General features: G+C 33.0%; 1 protein-coding gene across 4 annotated transcripts in view; it reads left to right on the plus strand.

Moving 5' to 3' along the window:
* Positions 1 to 23,460, plus strand: part of SEMA3A (semaphorin 3A) — a 505,421-nt gene that overhangs the window by 323,461 nt on the left and 158,500 nt on the right. For all 4 annotated transcript variants that reach the window (XM_058297095.2, XM_058297094.2, XM_004473377.5 and 1 more), the window contains 2 exons: positions 12,414 to 12,571; positions 17,572 to 17,634. In XM_058297095.2, coding sequence (XP_058153078.1) covers positions 12,414 to 12,571; positions 17,572 to 17,634 — 221 coding nt within the window. The remainder of the gene's footprint in view (positions 1 to 12,413; positions 12,572 to 17,571; positions 17,635 to 23,460) is intronic.

The following is a 23,460-nucleotide window of genomic DNA, read 5'->3' on the forward strand; positions in this document are numbered from 1 at the left end:
ATGTCAATTTCATTTCAGTTTATTATAGCAAAAAGTGGGGGAAAAAACTATGTCCATTAATAGGAGAGTGTATAAATTAATTATAGCACAAAAACTTTACAATTCTAAGTAATTGTTACAAAATCAAGGAAGAACTATATGTCCTTTTTTAAATTTTTTCATTTTTTCATTTTTATTTTTATTGAAGTGTATCATTCACACATGAATACACATAAACAATAAGTGTATAGTAAAGATTGCAAACTTATAAAATAAACATACATAACATTACACAGGGGTCTCATACATCACCCCTCCACCAACTCTTTGCATTGGTGTGAAACATTTGTTACAAACTATGCAAGAGCATCATCAAAATATTACTACCAACTATATTCCTTATCTTACATTTGGTGTATTTATCCCCCAACCCATACTATTTTTTTTAAACATATTTTTCTTACAGATACTGTGAACTTGCAAAACAATCATACAGATGTGTAGATTTCCCATACAACTCCACACCCTGGTGGAACATTTGTTACAGATTATGAGATAATATCATCAGATTATTACCACCAATCATGGTCTATAGCATATATTTGGCACAGTTTTTCCATACACCTCCGTTATCAACACAGTACAGCTTGGCATTGATGCAAGAATTTATAGTATTGCTGTTAATCACAGTCTATATGTCCTTTTATGGAAACACCCTGCATTTTTTTTCTTTTTAATTGGCAAAGGTAATTGGTAGAACAGTAAGTAAATCACTGCTTGTGTATGTTAAAAAATCAAAATGTTTATAGAACATTTAGATATGAAAGTATCTAGAATCAACTTTAATATAATATACCCAAGATTTTTTATTGTGTTTACCTCCGAAAGGGGACCGAATTTGGTTGAAACATTATAAAGAGTGGAAATGTAGTATCTGTGTTATTGGAACTTTTTGCAAGAACACTGCATGCATTATTTCAGTTGTAATTAGAATACTTAAATAACCTAATGACAAAAATAGTAGCTGAATGTTATATAGAGTAATTGCTAGCTGATGAAACAGAAAAATCTGAAAATTTTGTTTTGTACATGAAATTTAATGTGCATCAGCAGGAGATCCTGCTGTTAGTTGATCCAGAGAAGGAGGCTGCTTCCATCTTGAAGTTCCACCATCTCAACATGAGGTTTCCATATTTGCTGCTGAATGGAAAAGGAAGTATGAAAGTGTTCCACTGGTTCTCAAATGTTTTAGCCTGGAACTGAACAACATTGTTTCTGCTTATATTTCAGTGTCAAGGGCTGGTTACATGATCCTTTCTAACTAAAATTACACTGGGCAATGTGTTATTTGAGTCCTGGATGGGAAGGATGTCAAGAGGAGGGTGAGCACTGGCAGTCTCTTCTATAAACAGTTATGGCGTAGATGCTCAGTAAAGAGCAACTACTGTAATTTATTTAAAAAAAAAACTTTTCCTTTCATAGAGGAGTTCTTAAAAACGTAAATTTGTCTTGAAATTCACCAACTTTTTCAAAAGAGCATTTTGTGGTAGGTGTTTTCAAAGACAGGATTACATCTAATTTTCAAAAGTACCCAGAATAGGGTTCACACTATTCCATTTGATAAAATTTATTTTTATTTATTTATTTTGATTACATTTTTATACACTGACCTTTGCAATAACCTCTATAACTACAGTAGGCAGAATTTAATCCTTCCTTTTGGTACATGGTCAAAATCTTAAGTTTTAAAAAAAATTTATTGATACGTATTAATAAATCATAAATCCATCCAATGTGTACAATCAATGGTATTTGGTGTAATCACTTATTTGTGCATTCATCACTTCAGTCATTCTTAGAGCACTTTCATTATTCCAATAATAATAAACAAAAAACAAACAAAATTTACCACCTCTCAATCCCTGCCATATATAGCTACTATTCATTTTCCTTCTCTCTGTATATTTGTATTTATATTCTGTAAAAATAGTCTTATATATGCATTATCACCCAAATTTATGTTTTACATGAGATTTTACTATCTTTTACAGTTCTAGGTACAATTTTTAGCTTTCCTTCTAATCATATATATGACCTTAGACTTTCCCATTCAACCACTGACATACCCGTACAATAACACTGCTAGTTACAATCACCATGAAAGGCTTTATCCATTTCTATTCATTTCCAAAGGTTTGCAAACAAACTTTTTAACAATTCTGCACAGATTAACCCTCAGTTTTCCATTCTCTACGATTTTCTTTTTCTGGTGACCTATATTTTAATCATTAACTCCATGAGTTTGCAAAATATAGTTAGTTCATAATAGCACAATCATACAGTATTTGACATTTTGTGTATGGCTTGCTTCCCTCAACATAAGGTCCTCCAGGTTCATTCATGCTGTCATATGCTTCATGACATCATTTCTTCTTATAGCTGCATAATATGCCATCCTGTGTATACCCCACAGTTTATTTATCCATTCATCAGTTGATGGGCACCTGGGTAGTTTCTAACTTTTGGCAATCATGAATAATACCACTATGAACATCATGTGCAGATGTTTATTCGTGTCTCTGCTCTCAGTTCTTCTGGGTATGTACCTAGCAGTGGTATTGCCAGGTCACATGGCAAGTCTATATTCAAGTTCCTTAGGAACTGCCAAACAGTCCTCCACAGTGGCTGTACCATTTTTCATTCACACCAACAGTGAATAAGCGTTCCTATCTTTCCACATCCTCTCCCAACATTTATAGTTTTCTGAATTTTTTTTTCTCCCGCTCCCCACCACCCTGCTGTTTTTGCTGTCTTGTGTCTATTCACTGTGTGATCTTCTGTGTTTATTTCTCTTTTTGTCTTCTCTTCTCATTCCTCCTGTATGATTTACTGGGACCGCTGATGTGGAGAGAGGTTCCCTGTCACTTGTACCACCTCAGTTCCTGGTTTCTATTGCATCTTTGCCTTGACTCTCCCTTTAATTTCTGACTTTTTAATAGCTGCCAGTCTGATAGGTGTGAAATATTATCTCATTGTAGTTTTGATTTGTGTTTCCCTAATTACTAGTGATGTTGAGTGTTTTTTCATGTGTTTCTCCTCCATTTGTATTTCTTCTTTGGAGCTGAGCTTCTGCGTGGTGGGGGAGGGCCCAGCAACAGCGCCACAAGATCCTCCTATTTTTATATTGCCTGTTTAGAAATTTCATGCTTACCTAGTTACTGCACTCCTTTATCAGTTTTCTGGAGCTTTGAAGAAGATGTTTCTGCCAGTTCTTGATGGTTGTTCAAAACTTCTATGGAAAGGCCCTACCTATTTATTTTTTTATCTGTTCTTTTTTTCAACAATATTTTATTTTCTCTTTCTACCTTTCACATCTTCTTATTAGTCAATTTCATCTTGTTCAAGGAAAATGTTTTCATTATTTAGTTTGAAACTTTGGTAATCAGAATTAGTCCTGTTTCCTATATCCCGTTCTTTTCTTTTGTATGAACTGCATTTCCATTTTAGTGAAATTCTTTCCTTCTTCTGGTGATGGGGGAGTGTTCTAGAGGAGTTCACAGCCTACAATTATTATTTTGACTTGAAAGCACATGCAACAAACCTTTACTATATTTTTCTCTGAGGACACATCTGACGTCATTTTTTTCATAATTTGGTGTTTGGAATCCTGTAGAAGAATCTGGCGTTAAATCTTCCTCTCCTTAATTCACTGTTTTACCTACAGGGGTAACCTTTAGTAGAAGTAAAATGCTTAAACAATAATACCATATGTGTGAATGACATTAGAACAGTTCCTGGCATATAAGTGTTAGTTGTGATAATGATGATGATGATAGTGAGGACGGTGATGATATGCTGTTTTGCCTCTTGTATTTTACCGATGCCTCCACTCTGTGGATATTTTCCAGCCAGTTAGGCAACTAAAGCTTGATTCTGTAATGATAGGATTTGCATACAACTTCTAAGATTTGTTAAGTTTTTAAATCACAAAATCTATCCTACAAAAATTTATGGAGATTTTACCTGATCTCAGTATTCTATCTCAAAATGTTTCAAACTAACTAATGTGATTTATTCTCTTAATAATTTTTGGCTTGACATTATTTTTCTTTTTTTGTTTGTGTTTTCGTTTTTCATGAATAGGGTAGAATTGCACGTGTGCCTTAATCTGTTATCTTGCACCAGAAGAAAGTAATATTTGTTTTGTAGAAAGATTACTCTGGAGGCAATGTATATAACATAATTTTGGTGTAAACCTAGAAAGGAAATTTTATAGGAAGTGATTACATAATCCATGTAAGAGAGTATGAGGCATTGAATTAAGATAGTGGCAGTGAGTATGTAAGCAAAAGAAAATACAAGAAAAATTATTACAGTGTTAAACAAAATCGTAGTAATGGATTGTGTCTGTTGATAATGAAGAAGTTCTGGCTTGTATGATTCTTTGGATGAGTGATGCTCATAACCAATTCTAGAACATATAGGAATGTGATGATGTCATTAACGGTGAGAAGAAAAGGAGTGAGTTCTGTTTAAGTCATGCAGGCTCTGAGATATTTGTACAACATCTAAATAGAGGTTTCTAGCAAGTCTTTGTTTTGCATTTGGAAGGAATTCTATCTGGGAAGATAGACATTTGAAACATGTTAAAATACTACCAGTAATGAAAGCTATGGTTATATTAATAGATAAGATTACCTACAGAGGTTGTGAAAAAAAGACCAATTACAAAGCAAATAAAAATATATACATAAAAGGCAATTAAGTGAGGCCAGTTATGTGATAGTGAGAGGTAATTAAACTTCTCAAGAATCGTTTCTTAATATTACCCAAAATGTACCTTCCTAGAGGTAGTATAGTAGAAGGCAGAAAGAGCACAGCATCTGAGGTCATATGAAAATGGATATCTTTACCCCAGATCATAATAGCTCTGTGATGTGGGGTATTTCCTATAGCCTATCTGAGTCAGTTTCATGATGAGAAATAAATGGAAATAAAAATTCCCATCTCACAGGGTTGTCATGAGACTTTAATAAAATACACTTATGGGGATAGGATGTAGTTCAGTGGCTTGAGTGCCTGCTTCTCATGTACAAGGTCCTGGATTCAAACCTCAGTACCTCCTGAAAAAAAAAAACCAAAGCACTTATAGAACACCCCACAGTGTTTGGCACATAGTAGGCACTTAAACCTCCTTCCCCTTGTATATATTCACATTTCTGGTTGTTACCATGTTATCCATATAGGATTCTCTAAGACTCCACTTTCTGCTGTTTATAATCCTATACAATTTTAAAGGTCAGGTATAATTGCCAAGCTCCTTATCAAAGAGTTATACCTGCTTCCCTGTGGCATGAATTTCTCCCTCCTGTTAACTTCCTTAGCTCTTTGTTATCCTTTTTTGTTGTTGTTAATTTGCTTTTTGTTTCTTTAAGGGCAGTTTTCTCACCTTTCAGTCAAGGTTTTATTTAGCCAATGCCAAGGTTTTACATATATCAAGAACTGAATATATATTTGATAAATTCCTAGGTGAATATTAATTTGCTCTAGTAAATATGAAAACTCTGTATTATCAGATTAGAGTATTGTTTTAATTTGCCAGAGCTGCTATGAAAAATCCCAAACAATAGGTTGGCTTATACAACAGGAATTTATGCTCTTATGGTTTGGGAAGCTATAATCCAAAATCAGGTTATGACAGTCCTTGCCTGCTGCAACACTTAGGGTTCCTTGGCTTGTGTCTCTGCCTCTGGCATATGGCTTCTCCTTTTGGATTCTAATTTTACTACTCAGAATCTTTGTCTCTGACATCATTTTCTCTCCTTAGAAGGACTTCAACCATAAGGGTCAAGACAAATCCTGATTCAATTTGGCTTTTTCTGAATAGGATCTTCGAAGACCCTAACCACAAATGAGTCTATACCTTAACTAATAATAACATCTTCCAAGGTTCTATCTATAAATGGGTTCACACCTATGGGGACTTGGGGTTAGGACTTGAGTCTTTTTTTTGTGAGGGACATGATTGAATCCCCAATTGTTATTAGCAAATTACTTTCTACAAATAGCTTTTGCATCATAAAACTGGAAAATAGATTACTATTACTGATAGGCCTGCTGTTGATGTTTTAGAAGCATATTGGAAAACGTATGTTGCTTCTCTCTAACATTGTGGTTCAGGCAATGTGGGCCTTAAATGGGGATAGAAGCATAGAAGCTACACTTGGGCTGGAAATGGATCTTTACTTATCTTAAGCTCAAGTATGGATGATTCCTACTTTGATCAGGGAATCAATTTTGGGACATTCCAAGTTAAAAACCTGATTGTCCACATTGACTATGAATTGAGTATAGCTGGCAAAGGAAAGCACTGGCATAATGGGATAGAGATACTAGAGATCAAACTGTGAGAAAATCTAAAAATAGAGGTGGGAAGAAGAACCTAGAGAAAGGTGGTAAGGTTCTATTTGATAGAATGCTATGGCTTCTGGCAGAAGCTGGAGGGAGTAAAGACAAAATTATTTTCAGACTGGGGTATGTAAACTTGAAGCACATTTCAGGTGTTTATTGTTATTGCAATTAGAAGATAGATTTTCCTAAGCACATTGAGCAATATTTTCCAAACTTCATAAATTGACAGAATATATTCAACATCACCAAATAAATAAAAGCATGTAGACACCCACTGATGTTGATTCTATCTATGCAATGGCAAGATGCGCTGGAGAAGCAAAAAGTAGAGTTCAACACCCACTCAGTTTATCTTAGAGCAGTACTTGTCAAACATCATTATATGATCCAGTAGCACTCTACCATGTTATGAAGCCTTAAAAGCTGGTCTTTGGCAAAGCAAGAAAAATAAGGAAAATAACAACAAAAAAAACTAATATGATTTTTCCAAATGTAAATTAATTCATTTCTAAAGAATAGCCTTGTTTGTTTTGTCCTTTCTTCCCTTTTTGTCTCCTTTTTGTATGAAATGACGATACCAAATAGAACTTGCTTTTGTTGGTTTGTTTCATAATCAAACAAAAATGTCCTATTTATTTTAGATCCTGTTTTGTTTTAGGAAATTTTTCTGGTTCAAGAATTTTTGAAAAAGTCTAGGAAGCACTGAACTACAGAATAAAAGTTTTGGACACTGCTGAATTTTCCAATATTTACAAATATCTAGATATTGTCATCACTTAGCCAAAATGTTTGGCATTATATAGACCCAGTCTTTGACTGTTTTAAATGAGATCTTTGTTCTATGAAAAAAAAACAAAGTTCAAATCATGGGAAAAGGACATAAGCCTAAAGCTACCAATTAATAAAGGCAATTCATTTCAGTCCAGCAACTTTTGAGGTCCTATAGCCTTCTTCTTATAAAACTTAGACTGGAAAAAGAAAAGCGAGAGAGAGAAATCCAATGGAAGTCAGAAACAAAGTACAGGGTGGCTATTGTTTGGTTTGAAGGTCAAGTATACAGTAGTTCTCTTTCCTACTATTGAAAGTCAAGTTCTGGGCAATCTTTCATACTGGAAATCAGTATTCATTTCATCGTCTTTTTGAGTATCTGCCCTGGTCATTGTAATGTAATCATCTGTATAATCTGTGTTTATCCTAAAGATAATCAGAATACTACAGGAACTATATAACTTAATTATAAGTTATAACTATTATAAGGTGAATACTTATTTATGACTTTGATGCAAAAGTTTTCCATCATTTTTTTCTTTATATATATTAAAATATATAGAAGAATGCTAGTTTATAAAATGTTTTTTAAAAAAATCTTAATATACTAATAGTGATTGCTACCAATGTCTCTCTCTTCTTTTTTTTCTTTATTTAAATAAAGCTACATTAGAGATCATGATGAATTTCGGGAGGAAAGGCAAATCTGAAAATTGGCAAATAATCAGAATGAAAGTTAGAATAGACTGAGGAAACAGTAATTCTTCTATGATTATTTGGTAATATTCTGATTATAGAATAGATAAATTATCATTTCTTTATTACGTTAAATAGAAATCTTTCAAATGGATTTTATATACGAGTCTTGAGTTTCATAAGAATAAACCTTTTGGAACCATATCACAAGACAATGTAATCTACTTTCAATTGATGACACTGCTGCTTGAAATTATAACCACCAATTTTCATTGCCAGATGCAATGAAAAAATCTGTAAGCTTTGATTATTGTCTACTTTGTCTCCTACCACATTATAATAATGTTGGTGATAGTTAACACCTATTGAGCACTAACAATGTGCCTGGCTCTATGATAGATATATCTTCCATTTTGTCAATAAGCAAATTATAGAGAAGTTAAGTCATTTGGTGACTCCAGTATAAACACAGTTCTTGTTCAATCAACTTTCCAAACTTAGGAATACATTATTCAATAGATAATCCTACTTTTACTTCCCTTTATGTTTGACACAGTACGTAGACATTGAATTGATAGCTCAACCAGAGAAAAACTGAGCTACACCTAAAGAGAATTAGTGCCTTTACATGCTTCAGTTTACTTGGAGTCACCATAGTCAAATTGATTCCATAGAAATTTAGGTTGTTCTTTAAAATAACATTTGGCTGAATATGAACACAGGAAAGATGTGGGAAAGCAGAAGGGATATTAAATGTCTCATATTACTGAATATTTATTTTAATTTCCCATACTAGTTTATGTCATTGTATTTTTAAAAATAATATAACCTGTAAAGAAACACCTAAAATTTCAAGGGAGTTGATTCAAAATTCAAGTGATTTGATATAAATTGCAGCTGAATGGATCTACATCCAGGGAAAACAAAATCATAAATTTAAATAAGGGAGATAGAATACTGAAGACTCTGAGAGCTAGATTTTGAGAAAAAGTGTCTGATTTTAGCCTAGGAATTTCCATCCTGAAAAGTTGTGAAATAACCCAGTGAATCCAAAACTTTCATCCCTCACTGCCACGAAGGTCTCAGAAAGACTTTCGGTTGTAAAACAGTGTAGAAAATGCCACCCACCCCCCCATACACACACCCTGTTTTTAAAGAGGAGATCATCTAAAGTAATTGGAGTGAAGGGAATGAGGCACAATTACGTATATTTTAAAGCAGTGGAAAACAGCTGCTTACCAGTATTTTAGGAAAATATTGTCTTTTTTAAATAAAGTGGTTTAGCAGTAATATTTTTTTAAGAGTGTAGTTTGTTTCCAGAGTGATTTCATATATAAACCATCAAAGACTTGTCTCTAAGTTGTCTATATTTAGGAACCAATAATTTTCTCTGAACTAACTTATAAAGTTCAACCTGTAACATATTTTTCCAGGATGAATATTTTCATTGTTTGGAATTCAAATTAGAGAAAATCAATATTTTTATTATTCTGAATTTATGACATGGAAATTGGTAAACAAAGAAAACTTCATTGTCTTAATCATTATATTAATATTAATGTAAATTGCAGAGTATATTATATTCTTTTTCCCTTTGCCAATGTTGACAATTTGGCACATTTGGCATCATAGGTAGAAAAATGTTATTTTTTTTTTTTATTCTGCACCATCTGGACCACAATTTCTTACTCATGGTCAAGAAGATTAAACAATCATAATTACCTTCTGCTGATATAAGCAGATCATCTTGGAGAACTTAAAATACAAAATTCTGTATTAGGCTCTTTATATACATTATCTAATTTCACCTTCACAAAACTCTCGAAGGTTGAATTATTAACTTCATTTTTTAGGTTGGAAAACTGAGGGCTAGAGAGGTGAAGGAACTTGTCCCACTTCACATATCTAGCAAATAAGTACTGTGATGATGCTAATACAACTGGATGACTCCCAAGATCTATAGCTGCAGTAGTTGTCTTCCTATAACTGCTACTTCTTTGCTCTTGGGCATACTTTATTTAGTTTCTTATGTGTTTCTAACTAAAATCCAGCCTTGTGTCCCTTACATAATACCTCCATTGCTTAAAAATTTCCATATACTTGTGTTGGTTTAGACTAATATATATATATGTATATAGCTCACTGGCTAATCATAGTTTATCCTCATCAGCACTAGGACATAATCATATATTTAGAATTGAGAGGATGAGAGAAGGACATTTAATCTATTTGATAAACAGATCTCCTTAAATGGCCAATCAATGCATGAATGTATCTAGAGATATAGCCCCTGCTCTGGTTGCAGCCACTTCTATCTTCATACTATGCAGTGATTGAAATTTCAATCTTATATCAAGGAAAAATATGGCTCTCCATCACACTGATCCTTTGCAATCATTCTGAGGTTTGAGATAGACCTGATGTTTGAATTCATATATCATTTTAGTGGTTTCTCTGTACTTTCTCTAGTAAGGCTAATTGCTCTAATTTAATAGTCATAACTTACATGGTGGTTTTAACTTCTTAATAAATTTTTTTCCGTTGGTCCATTTTTTTTCTTCTTTCTTTTCTATTCTTCCCTTTTTTATTTTTATTTTTGGTGTGACCAACCCAGTGTTACATTGTTTCTCTTAAAGAAATCAGAAAGGTACCTTTTAACATTTTTAACAAGTAATTCTTGCAATTATATATATAAGGTAAGTAGATAGATGTTTACTTTAATGTTCATTTAGTAGATACTATGGGAATGAAAGCATGTGAGTTATTGATGATGAAAATATAGTTAAATATTTCCTGACATCAGGGAATATGTATGGTTACAATAATTGACAGAGTCTGAGATGGGTTATAAGAGGAATTGAAGCCAAATGCTAAAGTAGACATTAATTCCCTGAGAATTTCTTGAAGGTTGCTTTTGAGGTAGGTTGTAAGAATAGCTACTATTCTCTCAAAGGGACAGGTACTTTTGGGTGTCAGGAACAATGGCAGCACAGGCCAAGAAGTGGAATAGCACAGAGCATGGTTTATTTCATGATAGAGATAATAGGGAGTACTGGGGTTTAAAGTTATATGGTGGATTTGAACTTTATCCTCTATGAAAATCAAATTTTTCATAATGAAAGAGAGGAGGCAGTAAGAAAAAAGTAGTTTTGGCAGGTACCCCTGATGTGGGGGCTGGGACAAAGGGAGAGTATATTTAATAACTTCCTTTCTTTGGAGGGCAAGTTACATCTATCCTGAATGCTATAAAAGAGGTCATTTTAAGTATCACTGGCAAAATCTGGAAAATAGAGGACAAAAATCCATTTTGGAGTGTTATTTTAAGTCTCAGGGAAAGAAAAAAGACATTGCGGTGGTTAATTTCATTTGTCAACTTGGCTAGGTTATGTATAGATATATAAAGAGGTATAAAATTGCCTCATGTTTGGCAAGTCTGAATTCTGTAGGCTGCAAGATAGAAACTGATGCATGTTATATTGTATTACCCAGGAGAAACTGACTGGCTGAAGAAAAGGCATCAATTCTTTTTGACTTCTGATATTCTCTGTTCTGGCTTTAAGATCCTCAACCAATTGGATGAGGAGACCCCCTCATTGCTGAGGGCAGTCTCATTTCTTGATTGTAAATGCTATCAACTGGTTAATGATATAAATTCATCTATGAAATGCCTTTAAAGTAATGTCAGGCCTGCTTGACAAAACAATTGGACAACATAACCAAGTAGTTATGAAATTAATCATCATATAATACATAATTTTAATTGATGCAAAATAATATAAGGAGATATTTAAAGAAAAATACTTTGATGGTTACCAACAATTATCTTCTTGATGTAAAACAGTAGACTTATACATGTTATATTTAATCTGAAAATATTTCTCTAACTTATTATGCAGAGCTAAAAGTTCAACATTTGCTTATTCATAGTGAAAACAAATTGGAAAGTGAACACTGAAAAATTGAGATCAGATGGTAAATTATTTTAATTAATATTTTTATAAAACCCTCAACTTTGTTTCTGTGTCCATATCAACTCCAAAATACTTCAAAGGGTTTAAAAGGTGGAATTAATGAATTGAATAGTCAGATAATTAAAACTCCTTAATAAAATGAGACCTCAAACCACCCAGGAGGTAAAACTGAGTGTTTCCCCTATCCCCCCTCTTCTCTGTCTGCCGTTTGTTTACCCTTCTATCTAATGGCCTGAACCAAATGAAACCACTTACGTAAGTCTTTGTAAAAGTTATAAATATTTTATATAGTTTATTAACCATTCTAATCTATCACCATATGTCAACAGATCCATCTGATCTGTTTGTGTGGTCAAGGTATTTGTTTTTCCTATCTTCTTTTAGGAGTCTGAGATCTTAAATACAAAATCAGCAAAGATAATGCAATTTCCGTTTTGATGAAATGTAAAAAATCTGGTTCTTAGTGCCATGAGAAATAATCACTGATTGATAACTAAAACTGGCAGTAGTTAGATTACTAGGTACCAAGATTCTATGCTCTGTAGGAATTCATGTTAACATGCAGTGTCTTGCTTTGTTACCTTGCAGAAATGTTGGAATCCAACAATGTGATCACTTTCAATGGCTTGGCAAACAGTTCCAGTTATAATACCTTCCTTTTGGATGAAGAACGGAGTAGGCTGTATGTGGGAGCAAAGGATCACATATTTTCATTCAACCTGGTTAATATCAAGGATTTTCAAAAGGTATCTTTATTCTAATATATGTAATTCTTTTAAAGCATCAAGTTATATAGAATTCTCTAGCTGGTTAACAGCATAACTGAGAGAATATTATTTTGAAATTTTTTATCTCGATGCAAATGAAAGTAGTAACATTAACAAATTATTGAAGGCAGTAAACCATCTATTTTCAGTGATTTATTATGTGCAATACTACCTCAAGCTTATCTTTTCATCATTATACTATATCATATTTCCTATATAAAATTGTCTAAACTATTATAGAAATGCATCCTAATTGATTTCATATACTATGTGTGTATATATAAATTTATACATTTCTCTATATTGTCAGCAATTGCAGGGGTCATTAAGCTATGGCCCATGGGCCAAATGTATCACACCACCTGTGTTTGTAAATAAAGTTTTATTGGAACACAGTCACACTCATTCATTTACTTATTGTTTATGCCTGCTGTCATGCTACAGACAGCAGAGTTGGGAAGTTATGATGGAGATCATCTGGCCCACAAGCCTACATATTTACTGTGTGGCCCTTTAAACTAGAAGTTTGGCAAACTCTGTTCTAGAAGATCAGTTTTCAAAGTGTCAAGTTTTTGCAAATGTAGTCATTTGAATGCTAGCAGCATACCGATTTTGTTTTTATTCTTCATAGAGTTTCTGGCTTATTTCATTAAAAAGCTATACAGTTTGAAAAATAGATATCAAATTGACAAATTAGTATAAATATTCTAAGCCAAGTGTTTTTCACAGTAAGTAGTACCAGTCTTAATTCTCTGAGGAACAAAGGGCTTTATGCATATTACAATATACATTTCAAAGTACAAACACAGCAATTTTGCCTGTTGATTTTGCTTCTTTCTTAACACTGAAGGCTTTAAATTGTTTCTCAACTATTCATAAGTTATAAAATATTGGAAAATAAGTTTGGAAAGTGACAGGATTGTAGATAGCTTTTGTTGCTGTTAGAGAACATTGCTTTTTAGATAAACTGAAACTTTAAATTGAAAGCTGATGCGTATCTCTAATAGAATATACCACTAAACCTCTGCTTTTCTTTTATTATCTAAACACTAAAATTCTGATCATAATCATAAAGACATTTGATTCATTATATATAGTCATATAAAATGGCAGTGCGTTTAGGATACATTTTAGAATTAAGATACGATATGTAAAAATCACACTGAATAGTTCTTTTTCTGATCTTTCAGTACCCTTGATTTCTAAGCTTCCTTAAGTGATAATCACAAATCACAAGGTAATCTATTGTCTAAGAAAACTAGTTATTTATTTGGTTTTGTTGAAATAATAAAAATATTTATATTAGAGTGTATTGGGAAGGTCACAAAGTAAGCAGTGTTTTCTATTTAGTCTTTAACTGGGAGAAACCATTCTCTATAAAACAAATGAAAATCTGAGCTCACTAATAAAAATTTGATACTTTAATATTAAGAGATTCCATCAGTTCAAATTGTCAATATTTATAATAGTTTAATTATTTTGTAAAATATAAATACATATAAACACACATGCACATTTATTAACACAGATTACACACATAATCGTGAGCACATATGACCTCAGAAACTATGTTAAATGCTTTTATCATTTTTCTCTAAATATTCTGAATTTGGCTAATATATTCAATTGGTTATAAAATTGAAAAGAAGCATGTTTTCATATGGCAACTTGCTATCTTATAGCTGAGTAAAATCCTAGAGCCATTTGTATACCCAATATATATAACAGCTCTTTTTACTAATTCTGTTCATTAAAAATTATTGAATTAGTAAAATAATTAAAAGTTAAATGCTTGCCCTATGTCATAGTGTTTTTGTTATAGGTCCTGATCTTGAGTTTAACATCATTAATCTAAAAACAGAAGACACATTCTTCAATTTAAAACATCCCATTCCAAAGAGATTATCTAATTTTAATTACATCACATTGTTTATAAGAAAGAATACAATTTGCTTAAGGAGTCACATCCTTTTTTGTGTATATTTGATATCTTTTAGTGCTTCTTTTTAACCTATGTATAATGTTATTCAACAATTTTTCCCAAGCACCTACTGTTGTGATAGTATCTAAAAGGAATACTCTTGGGTATCAGAAATAAGTCTTGAGGACCTTACAAGATACCAGTGAAAATAAGACATTTGAACATATAGATAAATACTACGTCAATCCGTGTTAGAGACACAAACACATACTCAAGTTTAGGAGAACCATGGAAAAATTCTTGGCCTTGATGTAACAGTGCAGTCTTTTCAATGAATAAATGCTTATTAAGTAACAGGTGTTAGAAAGGCTGCCATGAGAAGAAGCATAAATGCATAAAGATGGGAAAGTGCTAGATGATGAAGCACTTTGAATGTGGGAACAGGAAACTTACTCTCTTTTAGTTAATGGTGCAATTTTTAAGCAAGAAATGGAAAGAAACTAACAATAATCAACTAGTTAACAAAACCAACTATAAATTAGTAAATATTCTTTATGGAAATAGGTACTTTTGGAAAGACAATTTAACATATATATTTTTTTCTGCTGAGTTACAATTATCCTCATTAAATTGCTCTCCAAAGTTCATTTTATTTAACAAAATTTGTTTTACTTGAGCCAGAACTTTAGTTCCTTTTTTATTACCCTGAAACTCTGGAAAGATTAGTGTATTCATCCTTCTAAGAAAGAAAGAATTTACTATCAATGTTACCAAAATTATTTTTATAGAGAAATTACAAAATGAGGTAATGACCCATGCAGTCTCAACAACAAAAATTAAGAGCTAGACAGCTATAAGAAAATAACTAGGCCCTTATTAAGTATTTTAATAATCTGTGATTGTAATACAATTTAGTTGAAAAGTTGAATATAAATGTCAATAAAGCTCAGCTCTGCTATGTATTGTTATTGTGCCCTAAAGACACTTATTAGTCTATATTTGATCCTCCTCCAATGTAAATTTTAAATAAGAATAGGTCACCTGGCCTCCCCAAAGCCATTGTGGAAATAGGGCCATGGGGACTGCACAACAAATGCACAAATAATTCAGGAGGAGTCTGGATATCGTTAATTATATTCATAATACGATACTGCTCTTGAATGCTTTTATTGCATGGACTACCTTTTAAAATGCTTGTGGAATAAGTCAAGTGGTGATCTGAATCACAGATATGAAAAGAAAAGTCCATGAAAAAGAAAAGAATACATAAATGAAAAGCTTACTGGTAAAAATGAAAACATATTCAAGAATGTTTATAGCGTTTATAATTGTGACATGACCCTGAAATTCATGTATCATAACTATTTTAAGATTTTTATATATTCCCCAGGTTCTTGTTTATAAATGTATTGTATTTTGCCTTTTAATTCCCTAGATTAAATATCACAGACTTTGCCCAATTTTATGACCATTTATATTGAATTATCTGGAGGTTCTCAAATGAGTGATAATCAGTCATTTTGAGAGCAGAAACTTTCAGCAGACATGAATGATTAACTGCCACTGTCTTTGTATTTTACATATGACATTTTTTTACCCCTGGAATTAACTAATGTTACTAGAAGAGAAAGATGATGACAAAAATAAATTGTTCTGCACCAGTACAGATTGGAGGGAGTTGAATAGCTCAATAAATTTTATCTTAAAATTTAGGTGTGATTATTTGTGTTACTACAATAAGGGAACTACATCCACAGTCCTCCAAGCTACCACAAAAGCCTCAACTCATATCCTTCAATTGCCTGTCATTGTGTTCACACAATATAGGCCCCTTTGGAATGATGATGATCAGATATTAAAGATTAAAACACAAACAAGTGTTTCTCAATTAGTGTAAATTTTACCCATGGAATAGAGGACAGGTAATTTTTTTTAAGGCTAACTGTTTACTTCTTCATTCCCACCTTTATGTACCCCAAAGTATACAATGATACCAGAATGTGTTTTCCTCATCCAACTCACCCTCCCTCCCCCAAATAAAGGATTCCTTAGAAACAGATTTTCTATCCTTGTCAGTTGCTCATTCCAGCATGTCATGCTGAGATCTGGGTCAAGGAGATGAATCCAGAGCACCCCACCTCCCAAATCTGAGAATTTTAAAATGTCTAGTTTGGGTATGAAAAATAGCAATAACAGCTAATCAAGGAGAATATGAACCTCTTTCTCTGCAGATTTCTACCCCACTTTCTTGGATTCCCACCTTCCCTCAAGATGATCTCCCTTTCCTAACCCAGTCACACACCTTCCTTCTCACGCCATATATATATTTGTCTTGCTCAACTTTCGTATATAGCAAAGCCTAATGATTAGGAGAGTCAATGACTTAGGTTCACAGCAAATAACTGGTGTCATTAAAAGTATAAACTACAAGATTCTTGCTTTATGGAGCTTTATGGAACTTTCTTTTTCTCAATCACCACAATTTGGTCTAAATTAATATTATAATGTTGTATTTGTTAGATGTTGGGGTAAGACAAATGGGATGTGGAGACGAGCGATTGCAGGCAGGATTTATTGAGAAAATGCAACAGGAAGGGGACTGAAGATAGAAACTTCAGCCTGCCCCTGGCAGAGGCAGTCTGAATTCATACAGTACCTCTATAGCCGGGAACATGCTTGGTCGGTGGGAGTGGGTTTGAGCTTGGGTAAGACTGAAGGGCCTATAGAGATGGCTATGGGGTGTTGGGCTAGGGTAGTGAATTCTAGGGGTGCGGAAGGGGTTGTTGGGGTCATGTGACTTCCTTGTCTGTTCTCGTGAGGAAATTAACTGTATCTGGACACGTAAGCTCTGGATGAGGGGCTGTTCTACTTCATGGGGTGTGGCTCCTTCTGAGGAAACGGCTGGTCACACTTCCACAATGGGGCAGGCTAATAATAAACTTGCAACTTCTGCAAGCCGTGGCTGTTATTCGGGTCAGGGGCTAGGAATGGGGCCTAGTCCTGTCAGTAGCTGTGAGAGAACTTAATTGATATATCAGTTTTTCTTCTTTGCTGTTAGATTGTGTGGCCTGTTTCTTACACGAGAAGGGATGAATGCAAGTGGGCTGGAAAAGATATCCTGGTAAGTATATATATTAAATTATTTTATTGATGGTATAAGCAGTTTGTCATGCTGTTATCTATTATTGTTCAGAGTTCTGTTAAAAAGCATGATTTATTCATAGACTCGGTCACTCAAGTAATAAAATATATTTTAAATTTTGAAATTTTTGATAGTTTTGTGTAAAGAAATTGTATAGCAATAATATTCCTAAATGAAAAAATATGTTCCCTTTTGACCTATTTGTAGGCAAAAGATAATAAACAAAATGCAATTTTATAGCATATTTATTGACATTCAATAAGTCAACTTCTTTGTGCAGGTGGTTTGCATATGAAAATTATCTTGAAAAGTAAGAAAATTTCCCACTTTTGAGTGTCTATAATACAAACACCTCTCCGTTCTTTTCTTTTTAGTCCATTCCTTTTCTTTCTTTTCCTTTCCTCTCTATCCCATTTCCTTTCTATCATTTTTTTTATTTCCTTCTTTCCTTCTCTTTCCTTTTCTCTTGACAATTCCTCTTTCCCTACCTCCCCTCTCCTTCTTTCCTTCCATGAACTCATTCCTTAAATACATATGAACCAAGAAATTACTATGTATCAGGCATTGTTCTACACACTGTGGAGTAGAAGATGAACTGAAAGCTATCTCTACAATAGTTTCTACTGTTGTAAAAAGATAGAGGTGATACCAAACAAAAGTGGATTCTTTTCTTCCAATGTACCTTTAAAGCCAATTTCTGTGACTCAGGGGTTTCAAAGAGAGAAAGAGTTTATTTCATTGCACAAGCAATGGAGTATAGTGGCCTCATGGTCCCAAACTGCCTTTCTAATCTGCAGACATTTTGATATTTTTTAACATGCATATGCTAATGAATAATTGGCATGGATTTGAACACAGGTTCCTTAATTAATAAATATTAAGGTGCTGAACAGGATGGGAGGGGTGGTTTAAGGTAGCAAACAAGGTCAGTCATAAGCATTTGGCATAGGGGTATATAGAAGAAAGGTAGGTTACAAGTCTTTTCACATGAATATTAAACAGAGGTGAGTGGAGTGGTTACTGTCCCAATAGTAAGCATACACAAGGGTGAGCCTAATCTATAGACAAGGGTAAAGCCAATCTAGAATTGCCATCACAAATGTAAGCATACACAAGGATGTGGTTAAGTCTAGAGTAACCATAAATAGGGGTGAGACCATTCTAGCTAACTTTAGCAATTTCAGATATTAATATTTTATATTTTATAATATAAAGGCATCTCTATAATAATTGTGTAACATAATTATTTGTTAATAATTTGTTAATAACCTTCATTTACAGAGGTTACTTTTTTCCTTAGGGAGACTTTGTCAGTAAAATAAATGGGCAACTGGCTTGAAGTTTAGTCACTTGTCAGTATAGCTGATGAAAAATAGGTATATTTCTGTAAATAAAAATGAATCACAGGATTTTTAAAGTATAATTTTATATTATTAGATAATGTTATTTTTTTATGTCTAAAACACAAAAGAATACATTTAAAAATAAATTTGGTCTGAATTTCAAAGTATTTCATCATTTAAATGAAATTTATCCTATGTACCTAAAGCTATAAATCAACCTATATATATGTACAATTTTATTTGACTTTTAGGATACAATTTTATTTTCAATCAAGAATTTCAACTTTATTTTTTCTAACTTACAATGTAGAATATTTTCCCCACTGGTTATAATGTGGATTATGCAATTTCAGTGGAGAAAAATTTTGGTATCTGACTCTTCATTTATCTGAAATAGATGTATAAATACATTTCTCAAGGAGCAGGGATAGAATTTGCTGAATTATTTATATCTAGTCCTCTGATTATACCTAGTGTAATGCATCTGTGAAATGTCTCTCTTTCATTTATGTTGACTTTCTCTAGAACAGTTTTTCTCTAGTACAGATTCATTATTCTGTATGCTAATTTACAAATGTTTATTTTATATAATTATTCAATTGACTGACAAAAAGGATTTCACTTAGCTGTTGAGTTTAACATACATGACGTTAATTTAATTTCTCTGCTATCATAGACGTATGCCAAATTCTTTCAGTTTTTTATAGAGATTAATATTTGACTTGATATTTCTAAGATATTATGTTTCTTAACTGAAATATGGGGTTTGGGGATGGGGGATGCTGAATCATTGTAGATGTCATTCTGGAGCTCTTACATAAAGGGCATTAACTTTTAAGTTCTCAGATCAAAATACTCCATGGTTAAGTGTATTAGTCAGCTAAAGAGGTGCTGATACAAAATACCAGAAATCTTTTGGCTTTTATAAAGGGTATTTACTTGGGGTAGAAGCCTATAGTCACTAGGCCATAAGGCATAAGTTACTTCCCTCACCAAAATCTGTTTCCATGTTTTGGAGCAAGTTGGCTGCCAAAGTTTGCAAGGGGTCAGGCTGCTTCTTCCTCTTAAGGCTCCCTGGTCCCAGCTTCTTCCAGTGTCATCTGTAGGCTGCGATAAGTCTCATCTCTCTCCCAGGGCTTCTCTCCGGGTTCATTTGCTCTGGTCTAACAAGACCAGCTGTAAACTCTCAGGCAGATGGCTTATCTCTCTCCCCAGGGCCTCTGCCATGTCTAATGGAGCCTTCTGTCTTTCCTCACATATCTGTTTCTCTGTGTATTTACTTCCCGGGGCTCCAGCACTAAAACTCCAACTAACTCCTCTGCCTTGTTGTTTTCCATCCTACTGACTTGGTCCAATCAGAGCCTTAATCATAATTTAATCAAGTAAGAGTGAAACCTCTGAATCCAACAATATAATATGCCCAGAGGAACAGATCAGTTTATAAACAATCCAATATCTATTTTTGGAATTCATAAACAATATCAAACTGCCACATTAAGTAAGCAGTGATTAACAATAATATTTAGTGTATTTTCTTCACCTGTAAGGAAACTATTTTGAGAATATATTAAAATTAGTTATGATGGTCTAGCCTAGAGACAGGGAATAGAAGATATTTTGTAGAGACAACTTGATTGATTGAGAGGTGCTGCCTAAAATGGTCTGTATGATTAGAATGATATGGCAGTATTATCTGAGTTTATGAGAAAAGATGCCCCAATCTAGTAAGAACATTGGCCATTGAGGAAGAAAGGTAGATAAAGGAACACAAAGCACCAATATTCCCCATCATTTATTTATCTGTCAGCAAATATGGGGAATTGATCCTTGAAAATTAAATACTCAATATAATGCCTCTAAGTTTCATTACAACTTCACAGTAGAGTAAATTTTTCTGATTATGTGAAACAGGACCTCCCCCCTCCAACAGTGTGTTCTACTGTCAAATTTTACACTATCCAAAAACTGATATATATTTTGGCACTTTTGGAAAGGAATAAAAAGAAAAAAGAATGACGTAGGAGTCCAGCGAGATTAAGAATTTTATACTGTGTTCTCCACTGGCTCATGAATGTGTTTGTCCTTTTACTTTTTTTGGACACTAGTGTTTCATCCACTAAATTAAACAGTATATATTTTACAATTGTGAGAAATAAGATTTAATAGACTTTGTACAAATTACTTGAAAAGTAGAAAATATCTCACAACTATGAGGCAAAAGAGTATAACAGAATGAACAAAAAGTTGTCATTGATATCAAACTATCATATTTATAATTAACAAATTACATTGAAAGGATTCAATGTGTTATTAACTAAGTATGAACAGAAATGAATATTTCCCTCCAGATAGCTACTAGTTATAAGGGCACAGGTTTTCTCTCTATTAAAATCTAAAAGATAAAACAGAGAAACTTAAAAATTATTGAGTTCTTCCAGTGCCAAACACTGTGATAATTATATAGTATTTTGTAAATGTGACTTTAGCAACAGCCCTATGGAGTGGGTAAAATTACCCCCATTTTACTATCGAGAAAATAGAATGATTCAGCAAATTCATTTAAAATATTTTCATTAAGATTTTTAGAAAGTCCTGAGTATTAAGCTAGAATTAGAGATCAAAATTTCTTTGAACGTGAAGAAGTTCTTGGTGCTGTGTGGAATACATGGAGTTGAACTTGCCCATTAATACACAGCTAATAAGTGATAGTGCTTGGGGCAGATCCTTTACCTTCTCTGAACTCACTGAGAGGAGGACCGTAATAATGACTACCTCAAAGAATTCCTGAAGGCTCAAATGAGCACAAGTGAAATTATTACATAGTTTGTTATACACAATACAAATATTAACTATTATTGATATTGTTATATGTGTACTAGAGACATTTGGACAATTGCTAGTTGAAAACATTGTCAATGAAATCAGTTTAATCCTCTCTAATTATCATGACCATTAAAGTGTTGCACAGTTAGAATTTGATTGAATCTGAACATTGACAGTAATTGCTATGCTTACCTGTCAAATTATCTGAATTTTACCTAAAGCACTGAAGCCAAATACTGAATTTATGTGATTTAATGATTGGATCAGCTCCTTTCTGTTGTTAAGATAGCAGATATTCTTTTGTGTTTGTGATTTTCAAAAGTCATTTCAATGCATTTTCCTGTCTTTTATGATACCTCTCTCTCTCTCTCTCTCTCTCTTGAAATTATTGGTCTTTAATGGCTGACAATACTGAATACTGAGGGATTCCGGTATTAGCCCATACCCAGTTAGTTCAGCAGCTGCTATAAAGTCATGATCCCCACAGAGCTCTCTGGTTAATCCCAATCATGACTTTAGAGATTTCCCGTTTAAAAGGGCAACTGTATTGTATTTTCCAGACTAGCTGAAAATGCTTATGGGTTTTGTGGAACAAAATTTAAAGGAACCAAGACATATGACATTGTGCTAATGTCACCTGATAATTTCATAGCACCTTATCATAAAAATTCCGAAAATTTATAAATCATCTCTTATACATTATGTAAAGATAGGTAATTATGTCTACACTGAGAGCTGTAAGTTTTTTGAAAGTTTATAGTTTTAAATATTTGAAAATAAATGGTATGGTGGAATTAGGTATACTAATATATTAAAAAATCACCTAAGGGGAGTGGATGTAGCTCAGTGATTGAGCACCTGTTTCCCATTTACAAGGTCCTAGGTTCAATCCCTGGTACCTTCTAAAAAAAAATCAACTAATATCCTAATAGAACAAAATTGTTGTGCTTCGGTTATCCCACTGCTTTATACATTAAATCAATTCAATTTCTGTAGATTTTTATTTCTCTCCATTAGGAAAAACACAATAGTATTAATATGTTTTAGTTCAAGGAAAATGTATTTTCCCTTCTGCTCCACATAAGCACTAAAATAGATTTCATATTATTTTTCTGGTAACCAATCTTGTTCCTTTAATATTGGTATTCATTGACCTATTACTCAAGATATATTTTTTGCATTTAGAACACATGTTAGTAAACTTGATTTTACTTTTCAGGTGCCTCCAATATGTGTCTCAATTCAATACATTTAAATAAAATTCATGGTATTTATTGTTAATCTTGGAAGTTAATTTGCAGAACCATTTTTCCACTTCTCTCTTATTAGATGATTTAGAAAATAGACAAAAGTTGACATCCTGGGTTTTGCAACATTTTCTCCTTAATACACATATGTAAATAAAGAACATTTTTACTCTAACAATTCCTTAAATGACCACTTAGAAAGACTAATAGTAACGAGGTTTTCTTTTTTTCACTCAACACCTGATTTGTGAAGTGATATATCTACAGCTTGATAGAAATTCTGCACTGCATCTTATGTAAATAATATTCAGCTGTGACTTATGGACATTCATTCTTTTCAAAGAGCTCATGTGATGCTGAAAACCACAAAAATGAGTCTTGAGTGTTTTTTT

This window comes from Dasypus novemcinctus, chromosome 5 (assembly GCF_030445035.2).
Source record: "Dasypus novemcinctus isolate mDasNov1 chromosome 5, mDasNov1.1.hap2, whole genome shotgun sequence".
Lineage (NCBI taxonomy): Eukaryota > Metazoa > Chordata > Mammalia > Cingulata > Dasypodidae > Dasypus > Dasypus novemcinctus.